This window comes from Panthera tigris, chromosome C1 (assembly GCF_018350195.1).
Source record: "Panthera tigris isolate Pti1 chromosome C1, P.tigris_Pti1_mat1.1, whole genome shotgun sequence".
In the NCBI taxonomy this organism is placed as follows: Eukaryota; Metazoa; Chordata; class Mammalia; order Carnivora; family Felidae; genus Panthera; species Panthera tigris.
The window spans coordinates 35,665,982-35,680,178 of record NC_056667.1 but is presented as its reverse complement, the minus strand read 5'-3'; the positions used below and the strand labels follow the sequence as shown (position 1 = coordinate 35,680,178).

Below are 14,197 nucleotides of genomic sequence, written 5' to 3'. Positions count from 1 at the left end.
CTGTGAAATGTGGTGGTCCATTTACCATGTGCAGTTCTTCTGATCCTCACACTGTCAGGAACAGCATGAATGGCTCCATCTTGTCCCAGGAAAATGAATTCTTCTTCTTTTTTTTTAATGTTTAATTTTGAGGGGGGGGTGCGCCTGGGTGGGTCAGTCGGTTAAGTGTCCAACTTTGGCTCAGGGTGTGATCTCACGGTTTGTGGGTTCGAGACCTGCATCGGGCTCTGTGCTGAACACTTGCCCAGAGCCTGGAGCCCGCTTCAGATTCTGTGTCTCCTCTCTCTGCCCTTCCTCTACTCGTGCTCTGTCTCACTCTGTCTTTCAAAAATAAATAAATTAAAAAAAAAAGAGAGAGAGAGGGAGAAAGAATGAGTGGGGGAGGTGCAGAGAGAAAGGGAGACACTGAATCCGAAGCAGGCTCCAAGCTCTGAGCTGTCAGCACACAGCCCAATGCAGGCCTCGAACTCACAAACTGTGAGATCATAACCTGAGCCAAATTCAGATGCTCAACCAACTAAAATACCCAGGTGCTCTGAAAATTAATTCTTCTTCTTCTTTTTTTAACATTTATTTGTTTTTGAGAGAGAGTGAGAGAGCGTGAGTGGGGAAGGGGCAGAGAGAAGGGAGAGAGAGACAGTCCCGAGCAGGCTCCGCACTGCCAGCATGGAGCCTGATGTGGGGCTCGAACCCACAGACCATGAGATCATGACCTAAGCTGTAGTCAAGAGTGCAATGCTCAACTGGCTGAGCCACCCAGGCGCCCCTCAAGTGGTCTGTTTAAAGTGAAACCTGCATTTTTTCAGTCATTGAATCTTTCTAGTAAATGTGAGAGTAATTGCAGTTGTCTTTGTTCCCCAAGATAGTATACTTTCAGGGGTACAATTAGTATAAAAAATATAATATTCCATAAATAAGACTAAGGGAGGTAATTGAGAGGCTGAAAATGTAAAAATCTCACACATTTCAAATAATTCCTTTTTTACTTTAAAATTAATCATTTTCAGGGGTGCCTGGGTGACTCAGTTGGTTGAGTGTCCGACTTCGGCTCAGGTCATGATCACACAGTTTGCAGATTCAAGCCTTGTGTCAGGCCCTATGCTGACAGCTCAGAACCTGGAGCCTGCTTTGAATTTTGTGTGTGTCTCTCTCTCTGCCCCTCCCCTGCTCTATCTCTCTCTCAAAAATAAAATAAACATTAAAAAAATTTTTTTTTTTTTTAAATTTTTTTTTTTTCCAACGTTTTTTATTTATTTTTGGGACAGAGAGAGACAGAGCATGAACGGGGGAGGGGCAGAGAGAGAGGGAGACACAGAATCGGAAACAGGCTCCAGGCTCCGAGCCATCAGCCCAGAGCCTGACGCGGGGCTCGAACTCACAGACCGCGAGATCGTGACCTGGCTGAAGTCGGACGCTTAACCGACTGCGCCACCCAGGCGCCCAAAAAAATTTTTTTAATTAATCATTTTCAGACTTAAAAAATAGGACGTGGTTTCATTTGTACTTTTGTTGCCTTTCATGGCTAATTAAAATTTATCAGATTAAATTGAAAGTCACTTGTAGCTTGGTTGATTTCATTTAAGACATGGTCATTTAGGGAGCACTTGGGTGTCTCAGACAGTTAGGTGTCCGAGTTTTGGTTTCTTGTCAGGTCATGATCTCACAGTTCATGAGTTCAAGTCCTACATCAGGCTTTGTGTTGTCAGTGCAGAGCCTGCTTGCAATTCTCTCTCTCTCTCTCTCTCTCTCTCTCTCTCTCTCTCTCTACTACCCAGTAGTGCAATTGCTGGGTTGTAGGGTAGTTCTGTTTTTAATTTTTTGAGCAACCTCCATACTGTTTTCCAGAGTGGCTGCATCAGTTTGCATTCCCACCAGCAGTGCAAAAGAGATCCTCTTTCTCCGCATCCTCACCAACATCTGTTGTTACCTGAGTTGTTAATGTTAGCCATTCTGAATGGTGTGAGGTTGTATCTCACTGTTTTGATGTGATGAGTGATGTTGAGCATTTTTTTATGTGTTGGTTGGCCATCTAGATGTCTTCTATGGAGAAGTGTCTATCCATGTCTTTTGCCCATTTCTTCACTGGATTATTTGTTTTTTGGGTGTTGGCATATAATTTTTCATAATATTCTCTTATAATCCTTTGTATTTCTTGGTGTTGGTGTTGGTTTTATTTCTCCTCCTTCATTCTGATTTTATTCATTTGAGTCCTCTTTCTCTTTTTTTTTTTTTTTTTTTTGATGAGTCTGGCTAAATGCTTATCGATTTTGTTGATCTTTTCGAAGAACCAGGTCCTGGTTTCATTGATCTGTTCTTTTTTTTTTTTTTTTTTTTTTTTTTTTTAGTTTCTATTTCATTTATTTGTGTTCTAATCTTTATTATTATCTTCCTTCTACTAGCTTTAGGCTTTGTTACTCTTTTCCTAGCTCCTTTAGGTGTAAAGTTAGGTTGTTTATTTGAGATTTTTTTTTGTTTCTTGAGGTAGGCCTGCATTGTTATAATATTCCCTTTAGAATAGCTTTTGCTGCATCCCAAAGATTTTGGACAGTTGTATTTTCTTTTTCATTTGTCTCCATGTATTTTTAAATTTCTTTGATTTCTTGGTTGACCCATTTATTGTTTACTAGCAAGTTATTTAGCCTCTGTGTATTTGTGTTCTTTCCAGATTTTGTCTTGTGATTGGTTTCTAGTTTCATACTATTATCCTCAGGAAAGATGCGTGATATGATTTTAGTCTTTTTCAATTTGTTGAGACTTGTTTTGTGGTCTAACATGTGATTTGTTCTGGAAGATGTTCCATGTGCACTTGAAAAGAATGTGTATTCCACTGTTTTTGGATGTTCTGAATATATCTGTTAGATCCATATGGTCTAATGTGTCATTCAAAGCTATTGTTTCCTTGTTGATTTTCTGTCTGATCTATCTATCAATGTAAGTGGGGTGTTAAAGTCCCCTACTATTGTATTATTGTCAATTTTTTCCTTTATGTCTGTTAATAATTACTTTATGTATTTATAGTTGTTACATTCTCTTGTTGAAATTTTCCCTTTATCATTATGTCGTGTCCTCCTTTGTTTCTTTTTATCATCTTTTTTTTAAAGTCCCATTTTGTCCATATAAGTATTGCTACCCCAGCTTTCTTTTCACTTCCATTTTTTTGTAACTTAAACAAATGTTTTTGAATTAAATTTTAATGATACCACTTAACTACAACTTGCTTCTTTCCCCCTACTTAGTATTGCTTTTGAAATACATCTACATTGCTAGATAGAGTTCATTCATTGTAAGTGCTATGTATTTCATTGAAAATATTCTACAGTTTACTGTTGTTCTTACAGATTAACTTTGGGTTGTTTCCTCCCCCCTCCACACACACACTTATTACAAACAATGCTGAAATAAAATGAATATTCTTGTTCACATCTCCTGATGTGCAGGAGTTTGTATAAGTATATATCTTTTATTTTTTTAACCTTCTTAAAAAATTTTATTTATTTATTTATTAGAGAGAGAGAGAGAGAGAGAGAGAGAGAGAGAGAGAGAGAGAATGAGCAGGGGAAGGGCAGAGAGAGAGAGGGAGACAGAGGATCTGAAGTGCAAGGCTCAAACTCATGAACCATGAGATCATGACCTGAGCAAAAGTCAGATACTTAACCAACTGAGCCACCCAGGCGCCCCAGCATATACCTTTTAAATAAATACATTTCCCCTTCCCCATGAACCAAGATACAAAGATATTTGCTTTTCAGAATAAAAATATCAAAAATTTCAGCCTAGGGGCACCTGACTGGCTCATTTGGTTGAGCAGTCAACTCTTGATCTCAGCTCAGGTCTTGATCTCAGGATCATGAGTTCAAGCCCTGTGTTGGGCTCCACGCTAGGCATGGAGCCTACTTGAAAAAAAAAAAAAAAAAAGAAAGAAAAAAGAAAAATTTCAGCCTATTGTGCTATTTGGAAACTTGTAACAGCTCCAACCAAACCAGTTTCGTTGGTATTAGGTATTCCTTACCTCCTCTCAGACCTATTGAGCTACAATGAGCAATTCTGTCTTCCAAGTCTTAGTATAGACAATAGAATTTGCTACCCACCAGAAAAATTGAAGGCATTGTGGAAGTTAATAATGTATTTCATTCAAAATGAAATATATCTAAAAAAATTAAAACTCAGTAGATAGTAAGGCAGTCAGATTGTTCAGTAATTTCACAAGCAACTATGTTTTATGTAGTTTTAACTTCAGTATTTTGTACTTTCTTTTTTTTTTTTTTAATTTTAATGTTTACTTTTATTTTTGAGAGAGAGAGAGAGAGCGCACAAGCAGGGAGAACAGAGAGACTGGGAGACAGAAACAGGCTGTAGGCTCTGAACTGTCAACATGGAGCCTGACATGGGGCTTGAACTCACGAACCATGAGATCATGACCTGAGCTGAAGTTGGAAACTTAACCAACTGAGCCACCCAGGTGCCCCATTGTATTTTATTTTTCTAAAGTGAAGTTTATTTTTCCCCATCTTTTCTATCTCTGTCCACATTACAGTCACCCTTGTCTTTCTCCACATTCAAGTACTGATCCCCTTTTCTAAAGTTCATTTTTTTAATGTTTATTTATTTTTGAGAGAGAGACAGAGACAGAGAGAGAGACAGAGTTTGAGCAGGGGAGGGGCAGCGATAGGGAGTCACAGAATCTGAAGCAGGCTCCTGGCTCTGAGCTGTCAGCACAGAGCCCCATGCAGGGCTCAAACTCACAAACTGTGAGATTATGACCGGAGCCAAAGTTGGACACTTAACCTACTGAGCCACCCAGGCGCCCCAAGAACATACTAATTCTTATATCATGGATTATTATTATTATTTAAATGTTTATTTATTTCTGAGAGAGAGAGAGAGAGAGAGCATGAGTATGGGTAAGGGGCAGGGAGAGAGGGAGACAGAAAATCCCAAGCAGAGTCCAGGTTGTCAGCACAGAGCCTGATGCAGGCTTGAACTCATGAACTACAAGATCATGACTGAGCCAAAATGAAGAGTCGGATGCTTAACCAACTGAGTCACACAGGCTCCCCTATTGTGGATTATTTGAGAATGAAATGATGACCTATGTACAGCTTTTATACTATGATTCCTAGAATGGGTGCTCAATGAATGATAGATATTATTGTTATTTTGTTTTTTAGGATGCAGTTGATATTTATTATAGTCTACTCTAAAGACTGACTACATTTTGGGCTTTAAATATATCAGTATTTAAAAAAAAATTTTTTTTTAACATTTATTTATTTTTGAGACAGAGAGAGACAGAGCATGAACAGGGGAGGGTCAGAGAGAGGGAGACACAGAATCTGAAACAGGCTCCAGGCTCTGAGCTGTCAGCACAGAGCCCGACGCGGGGCTCGAACTCACAGCCCTCACGGACCGCAAGATCATGACCTGAGCTGAAGTCGGCTGCTTAACCAACTGAGCCACCCAGGCGCCCCTAAATATGTCAGTATTTTTTAAGGTAAAGGTATAAAGTATTTTTTAGATCTGAAAATCAGGACCTAGAATGTGAAAGAGGAAATATTTTTACATTGATAATTCATTGGTTTGCATGTATTTATTCATTAATGGTTTTAATGAAATATCTTTCTGATATCTCTTTTAGCATCAAACCGGAAGAGAAGTAAAACTCAACAAAATCGTATTATGTGTGGAGTTCCTTCTTAAAAGAAGAAAAAGTGATTATTGAGACTATGGATCGGAGCAAACGGAATTCAATTGCAGGCTTTCCTCCACGTGTGGAGCGTCTTGAAGATTTTGAAGGAGGTGGTGGGGGAGATGGGAACATGACCCAGGTGGGAAGAGTTTGGCCATCTTCATATCGAGCTCTTATAAGTGCCTTTTCTAGACTGACACGTTTAGATGACTTCACCTGTGAAAAAATAGGGTCTGGCTTCTTCTCTGAAGTGTTCAAGGTGAGTGATGCCTCTGCTTTTCTCATAGTGTCTTGTTGATAATCAGCTTTACTACAGAGTTGATAATTGTGTTTAATTATGACATATCCTTTGCCTAGTTGAGGTGAGGGTGCTGTGCATCTTGATCAGTGTTCTAAATTTTCCTCTCCTCTGGCTTTGGGACTGTTGGTGGCCATGGGCCTGGCCAGTGCTATGTGTGCTTTTGCTGGTCCATGTGTGACACCATGACCCTGGCCAGTATACTGGGTCTCACTTGGGGTCTGCTACCAGATGCACTCAACATATAGGAGAATGCAGGAGGGTTCTGGGGATGCCCTGAGCCAGCCAGCAGTTTGGAGTTACCTTGAAGATGGAAATTCATGTGATTTACATCATATCTGCTCCTTCCATTTATGCCTGGGAGGCCTGACCTGCCCCTTTTCCATCAGCGCCTAGAGTCAGAACCTGGATATTTTTGTATTTACTTGGTGGTGCCCAATCACTGCCTCAGACACTTTGGAGATGGAGGGGATGACTGGGAGAATTTTACCATTGGGAGTTGTACATAATAGTTGTTTATATCCTATTTTTTCCTCTTTCCATCTCTCCAGAGACATTTATCAAGGCCCTTATTTTGATCAAAAAAATAAATTAATTAAAAAAATAAACTGTCCTCTCACACTATAAACTTCTAGGCTATTTTATTTTAATTATAAAGATAATACATGCTGATCAAAAATTCAAATAATATAGGAGTATCTTCCACTCCCCCTCCCTATATATATCTCTCTCTCTAATAATAAGCATTATTAACAATTTGGTATGTATACTTCTGGATCCTTTTCTGTGCTTACACATATATTATACACAGACATCTTATATACGTATATAAAAATTTATATATAAATATAAGAAAATACACATATATACCCACTCATATAGTTTTTATTTGGTTATTTTTTAATAAAGTTGAGCCCTTAATGCTTCCAAGTATTCGTATTTCCCAAGTTCACTTACTCTCCCAGAACATTATTTCATACTTTTTCTTCTCTCATCAAAACCTCAGTACTTCTTTTCAGTGATGAGCTTGCGTCCTAATTCACTGAGAAAACTGAAGCAAGCTGGAGAACTTCCACAGCCTCCTATCACCACAAATACCTACTAATCCAGTATCTTTACCCACTTACTCAGTCTTTATACCTGTCACTATGGATGAACTACCCATGTTCCAATTTAAGCCATATTTCAAGTTCCAGGTGTTTTTTTTTAATTTTAATGTTTATTATTTTTGAGAGAGAGAGAGAGAGAGAGAGCGCGAGCAGGGGAGTGGCAGAGAGAGAGGGAGACACAGAATCTGAAGCAGGCTCCAGGCTCCAAGCTGTCAGCACAGAGCCTGATGCAGGGCTCGAACGTACAAAACTCAAGATCATGATCTGAGCCGAAGTTGGACTCTTAACTGACTGAGCCACCCAGGAGCCCCCCTTTGCCCATTAAAAAAAAAAAATTAATTCCACTATACTTAATATACAGTGTATATTAGTTTCATGTATACAATGGTGATTCAACAATTCTGTACATTACTCAGTGCTCATCATAAGTGTACTCTCTCTCTCTCTCTCTCTCTCTTTTTTTTAAATGTTTCATTTTTGAGAGATAGAGACAGAGTGCAAGTGAGGAAGGGGCAAAGACAGGGAGACACAGAATCCAAGGTAGGCTCCAGGCTCTGAGCTGTCAGCACAGAGACTGATGCAGGGCCAGAACCCACGAACCATGAGATCATGACTTGAGCCGAAGTTGGATGCTTAACCGACTGAGCCACCCAGGCACCCCATGATAAGTGAACTCTTTATCCCCTTCGCCTATTTGATCAATCTCCCAGCCCACCTCCCCTCTGGTAACCACCATTTTGTTCTCTATAGTTAAGGGTCTGTTTTTTGGTTTGTCTCTTTTTTTCCTTTGTCCATTTATTTTGTTTCTTAAATTCCACATATAGGTGAAATCTTGTGGTATTTGTCTCTTTATCTGACTAACGTATTTTACTTAGCATTACATCCTCTAGATTCATCCATGGTGTTGCAAATGGCAAGATTTTATTCTTTTTTTATGGCTGAATAATATTCTGTTGTATATAAATATACCACATCTTTTTTATCCATTCATCTAATGATGGACACTTGGGTTGCTTCCATATTTTGGTTATTGTAAATAATGCTTCAATAAACATAGGAGTGCATATATTTTTTCAAATTAGTATCTTTGTATTCTTTGTGTGAATACTTAGTAGCAGAATTACTGGATCATATGGTAGTTGTATTTTTAATTTTTTGAGGAACATCCATATGTTTTCCACAGTAGCTGTACCAGTTTGCATTTAAAAAACAATTTTTTTAACATTTATTTATTTTTGATAAAATAAATAAGAGAGAGACAGAGCATGAACGGGGGAGGGTCAGATAGAGGGAGACAGAATCTGAAACAGGCTCCAGGCTCTGTGCTGACAGCTCAGAGCCCGACGCGGGGCTCGAACTCACGGACCGTGAGATCATGACCTGAGCCGAAGTCGGCCGCTTAACCGGCCGCTTAACGGAGCCACCCAGGCTCCCCCCAGTTTGCATTTTGACCAACAGTGCATGAGGGTTCTTTTTTCTCTATATCCTCCCTAACACTTGTTGTTTCTTGTGCTTTAATTTTAGCCATTCTGACAGTTGTGAGGTGCTATCTCACTGTGGTTTTGATTTGCATTTCCCTGATGATTAGTGATGCTGAGCATCTTTTCATGTGTCTGTTGGCAGTTCCTTTGCCCATTTTTGAATTGGGTTGCATTTGTATGTATGTATATGAGTTGAAAATATTTTCTCCTATAGATTGTCTTTTAACTCTCTTGATTGTGTCGTCCTTTGATATATACAAGTTTTAAATTATGATTAAGTCCAGTTTATCTATTTTTTCTTGGGTTGCTTGTGCTTTTTGGTGTGATATCCAAGAAATTATTGCCAAATCCAGTATCATGAAGATTTTCCCCAGTGTTTTCCTGTAAGAGTTTTATAGATTTAGGTCTTTGCATTTAGGTCTTTGATCCACTCAAGTTAACTTTTGTATATGGTGTCATGTAAATAGTAATGTGTTTTTAATTTTAAATTCCAGTTGTTCATTACTGGTGTATATGAATGTGACTGACTTTTTTTTACACTAACCTTGTATCCTGAAGCCTTATTATAATTGCTTATCAGTCCCAGGAGGTTTTTTTAATAGATTCTTTAGGATTGCTACATAGATGATTATGTCATCTGTGAACAAAGACAGTTTTATCTTTTTTCCTTCCAACCTGTATATCATATCATATCTTATCTTATCTTATCTTATCTTATCTTATCTTATCTTATTAGCTAGGACTTATAGTATGATGTTAAAATGCAGTAGTGAGGGAGCACCTGGGTGGGCTCAGCCAGTTAGGGATCTAACTCTTCATTTCGGCTCAGGTCATGATCTTACAGTGGTGAGATGGAGCCCTGTGTTGGGCTCTATGCTGAGTGCAGAGCCTGCTTGGGATTCTCTCTCTCTCCCTCTCTCTCTGTTCCTCCCCTGCTCATGCTTTCTCTTTTTCCTCAAAATAAATAAACAAACATTAAAAAAAAAGAAAAGAAAAGCAGTAGAGAGAAGGTACATCCGTACCATTTTCCTAATCTTAACCAGAAAGCTTTGAGTTTTTCACCATTAACATAATGTTTGCTGTAGGGTTTTGTTTTTTTTTTAAAGATTAAAAAAATTTTTTTTAAAGTTTACTTTTGAAGTAGAGACAGAGTGTGAGCAGGGGCAGGGGCAGAGAGAGGGGGAGACACAGAATTTGAGGCAGGCTCCAGGCTCTGAGCTGTCAGCACAAAGCCTGACATGGGCCCGAACTCATAAACTGCTAGATCATGACCTGACCTGAAGTCTGACATTTAACTGATTGAGCCACCCAGGCACCTCTGATATTTAATTTCTAATGATGATCAGAGAAAATGATGTACATGATGTCTACCTTTTAGAGTATACTTAGATTTTGTTTTGTCCTAATACATGGTCTTTTTTTTTTTTTTTTTTGGCCAATGTGTTTGAAACAAGTATTAATTCTCTGTTTTATGTGTTTGTTTGCATAAAGTTCTGTATGTGTCTTTTCATTTCTATCTTCTATCTTATTTAGAAATTCTCTATATTTCCATGTTACAAATAAAATTATCATTTTTTAATCTTATGATTTTACTACTTATATTTAAATATTTGATCTATCTGGAATTCATCATTCAGTTGTACCAGCAATATTTATTATGTATTTAATATTTTTCTCACTGATTGGAAAATTTACTGAATTTTCCTAAGTATTTTGGTATGTTTCAAGGTCTGTTTTCTTAGGTCTGTTTAATCTGTTGCCTTGATCTGTCTGTTCATATACTAGTACACACTGTTATAATAACTTAATCATTGCAACTTTATTTTAATATCTGGTTAGTCTAGTTCTCTATCATTATTCTTCCTTTTCAGAATTGTCTTGGTGTTTCTACCTTATTTTTTATGTGAGATTTATCTATTTTTAAAACTTTTTTATTTTAATTAGGCTCCAAATCCAATATGGGGCTTGAAATCACAACCCTGGGATCAAGAGTTGCATGCTTTACTGACTGAGCCAGCCAGGCACCCCTTTAGGTGACTTTTAGAATCAATCAGCTTGTCAGTTTCCTAAAGCATACTATTGCCATTTTTATTGAGGTTAGAGAGAATTTATAGATTTAGGGAGAATTAATGTCGTTATGGTATTGAATCTTTTATGTAAGTACATTCCATACCTTTATTTTGTATCTCTTCAAGTATTTTGTGCCCCTTGGTAGACATCAGAAATTTTTTAGCTTGCACATTTTCTGCAACGTTTATTCTTAGTTTTTTCTCTTTTCTATTGCAATTGTAAATTGGAGCTCTCCTTCCATTATATCTTCTGTTTGTTGTTTGCATATGAGGACTACTAAATTTTGCATATTAATTTTTGATGCAGCCAACATACTGAATTAAAAACATTTTTTTTAAATGCTTATTCATTTTTGAGACACAGAGACAGAGCACAAGTGGGGGAGGGGCAGAAGGAGAGGGAGACACAGAATCCAAAGCAGGCTCCAGGCTCTGAGCTGTAAGCACAGAGTCCAACACGGGGCTTGAACTCATGAACTATGAGATCATGACCTGAGTGGAAACCAACTGAGCCACCTAGGCTCCCCTAACATACTGAATTATTAATGTTTGTGATAGATTTTCAGTTGATTTGTTTTGGTTTTCCAGGTTTATAATCATGTCAGCTATAAATGATGATATGTTCATTTATTTCTTATTTTTATACCTCACTTTTTCTCAACCAACTGCAATGACTAATACTTCCTAAAATATTAATAGTGATATTTGTCATCTTTGTCTTGTTCCTGACTTTAATGGGAATGCTTGTAGTGTTTCCTAATTAATATGATTTGGAGGCTGAAATAAATATATTTTATTCTATTGGATCTTTAAAATATTAACAAAAATCTTCTATTTTCTTAAGAATTATTTTTATGAAGAATGGATGTTGAATTTTACCACATGTCTTCTCAGAATCTATGGTATGATGGTTACTTTTATGTGTCAACTTGACAGGGCCACCAAGTACCCAGATATTTGGTTAAACATTATTCTGGGTGTGTCTGTGAGAGTGTTTTTGGATGAGATTAACATTTGAATCAGTAGATGTAAGTAAAATAGATTGCCCTCCCTAATGTGGGTGGCCCTCATCGAAACATTTGAAGATCTGAATCGAATAAAAAGGCTGACCTTCTTATAATTAAGAGGGGAACCCTTCCTGCCTGACTGCTTGAGTTGGGACATTGGTCTTTTTCTGCTTTTGGATTGGAACCAAAATATTCTTGGGCCTTGAGACTGCCAGCTTTTGGATTGGAATTTATATCATTGGCCCTCCTGGATCTCAGGCCTTCGGACTTGGACTGGAACTACACCATTGTCTCTCCTGGGTCTCCAGCTTGCTGACTGCAGATCTTGGAACTTCTCAGCTTCCATTATCATGTGAGCCAATTCTTAATAATAAATCTCTTTCTCTCTGTATATATCCTATTAGTTCTGTTCCTCTGGAGAACTCTAATACATATGGTGGTAAAACTATTTTTTTCTTTTGATCTCTTAGTAAAGTGAGTTGTATTAGTAGGTGTTCTAATAGTGAGCCATCCTTGCATTCCTGGTATATTATTCTTTCATGTGCTGCTAACTTCTTTTTGCTGGGGGTTTTTGCCTTGATATTTGTGAGACTTGTCTGTGGTTTTCTCTTTCATGCTTTTGTTATTAGTTTTGGTAGCAATGTTATTCTTACCTCAAAAAAAAATTATTTTGAAGTCTTTTCTCCCCTATGCTTTGGAACAGTTGAAATAGTTTTGGAATTACTCCTTAAGAATTCATTAATATAGAATTCTCCTGTGCAATGTTTGGTCAGGTACTTTGATATTTTTCCTTTTCTTCTAGGGTAATTGGTCTATTTAGATTTTTGTTTCTTCTGGGTCAATTTTGGTAAATTATATTTTACTAAAAAGTTATTATTTCTTATAGGGTTTCTAATATACTTGCATAGAAATGAGTAAATTTTGACTTAAATCTTTTGTTTGTTTAAGTAACTTTTAGATTAGTTGCAACTCTTGGAGTATAGACCCTACACTATTTGGTCTGTTGGTCCTTTTTCATGGATTTTCATTTCTCCTGTGATTTATAATTTTTTTATTGAAAATCTGTTTTCAGTGGGAGACGATTTCCCCTGGAGTTCTTTTTTTTTAAAAAAGCATTTCTTTTCTTTTTTTTTTTTTTAATGTTTATTTATTTATTTTGAGAGAGAAAGAGAGAGAGAGCATGAGGAGGGGAGGGGCAGACAGAGAGGAGGAGAGAATCCCAAGCAGGTTTCTTGCGGTCAGCACAGAGCCAGACATGGGGCTCGAACTCACAAACCATGAGATCATGACCTGAGCTGAAATCCAGAGTCAGATACTTAACCTACTGAGCCACCCAGGTGCCCTTCCCTTGGAGCTCGTGTGTGTGTATGTGTGTGTGTGTGTTTTAATGTTTATTTATTTTTGAGAAAGAGAGAAACAGTACAAGTAGGGGAGGGGCAGAGAGAGACACACAGAATCTGAAGCAGGCTTCAAGCTCCAAACTCCAAACTCCAAGCTGTCAGCACAGAGCCCGATGTGGGGCTTGAACTCAGGAACTGAGAGATCATGACCTGAGCTGAAGTTGGATGCCCAACCGACTGAGCCACCCAGGTGCCCCGAGTTCTTTTGTTCTAAGTTGTGGATGTACTTAATATAGTGGTCTCACATTTGCTTCTGCTGGAGTCATATAGGTTCTAGATCTGAACCTAAAGACTTTATTTTGATTTCTTGGCTCAGGCTTTCTGTATAGATCTCAAACCTGAACTTGATTTTCATAGTTGGCTTTTATTCCTCATTTAAGGCAGTAGGATCTAGCATTATCCTACTACAAATGCCTACTATGAAAAGGAGAAAGCTAGTTAACATTATTTCATGGTATTTTAGAAAGTAATTAGTTAATTTTATGGTGAGGACATTATCATTGGGAAAGAGAGAAATTGGTCTATTTATTTATTCTGCATGTAATAGTCTGATACAGGGTTTGATAAACTATAGCCTGCCACTTTTTTTGTAAATAAAGTTTTATTGCAACACATCCACACCCATTTGTCAGTATGTATGTTTTATGGTTGCCTTTGTGCTACAATAACAGATTTAAATAGTTGTAACAAAGACCACGTGGCCCTTCAAGCCTAAGGTATTTACTCTCTGACCCTTTACAGAAAAAGTTTGCCAACTCCTGGTCTGATAACTATAATGCAGCTAGGATATGGTTAGTTTTTATCTTTGATTACAAAGTACAAATGACTACAGGGTTTTAAAGGTCAGGTTAAATAAAAAGTGTATCACTGGCAATAAAAGGAAATATTTGATTTCTGGTATGGGAGATAGAAATTATGCAGATAATTTAAGGACTTTCAGTTGCTTTAGATAGCAAAAGGAAGACTGGTTGATGGATGACTTTACACTGACGAATGTGGATTTATGTGACTTGCTTGTATTCCTTTAAAATAATTCAGTTTTAGAATTTAGGACCTTCTGGTCACTCATCCTTAAAAACAGATCTTTGTTATGTTTATATGTTCCAGAAATGGATTTATACAAACCCAAAAGACAAGCCTTCTCTTT

The 14,197-nt window shown here is 37.6% G+C and overlaps 1 protein-coding gene across 1 annotated transcript in view; it reads left to right on the top strand.

Annotated features, from left to right (window-relative positions):
• The window catches only part of TESK2 (testis associated actin remodelling kinase 2), a 131,010-nt gene that overhangs the window by 22,403 nt on the left and 94,410 nt on the right, over positions 1-14,197 (top strand). The window contains exon 2 of the mRNA XM_007077286.3: positions 5,636-5,945. Within this exon, the coding sequence (XP_007077348.1) occupies positions 5,724-5,945 (222 nt within the window). The 5' untranslated portion in view covers positions 5,636-5,723. The remainder of the gene's footprint in view (positions 1-5,635; positions 5,946-14,197) is intronic.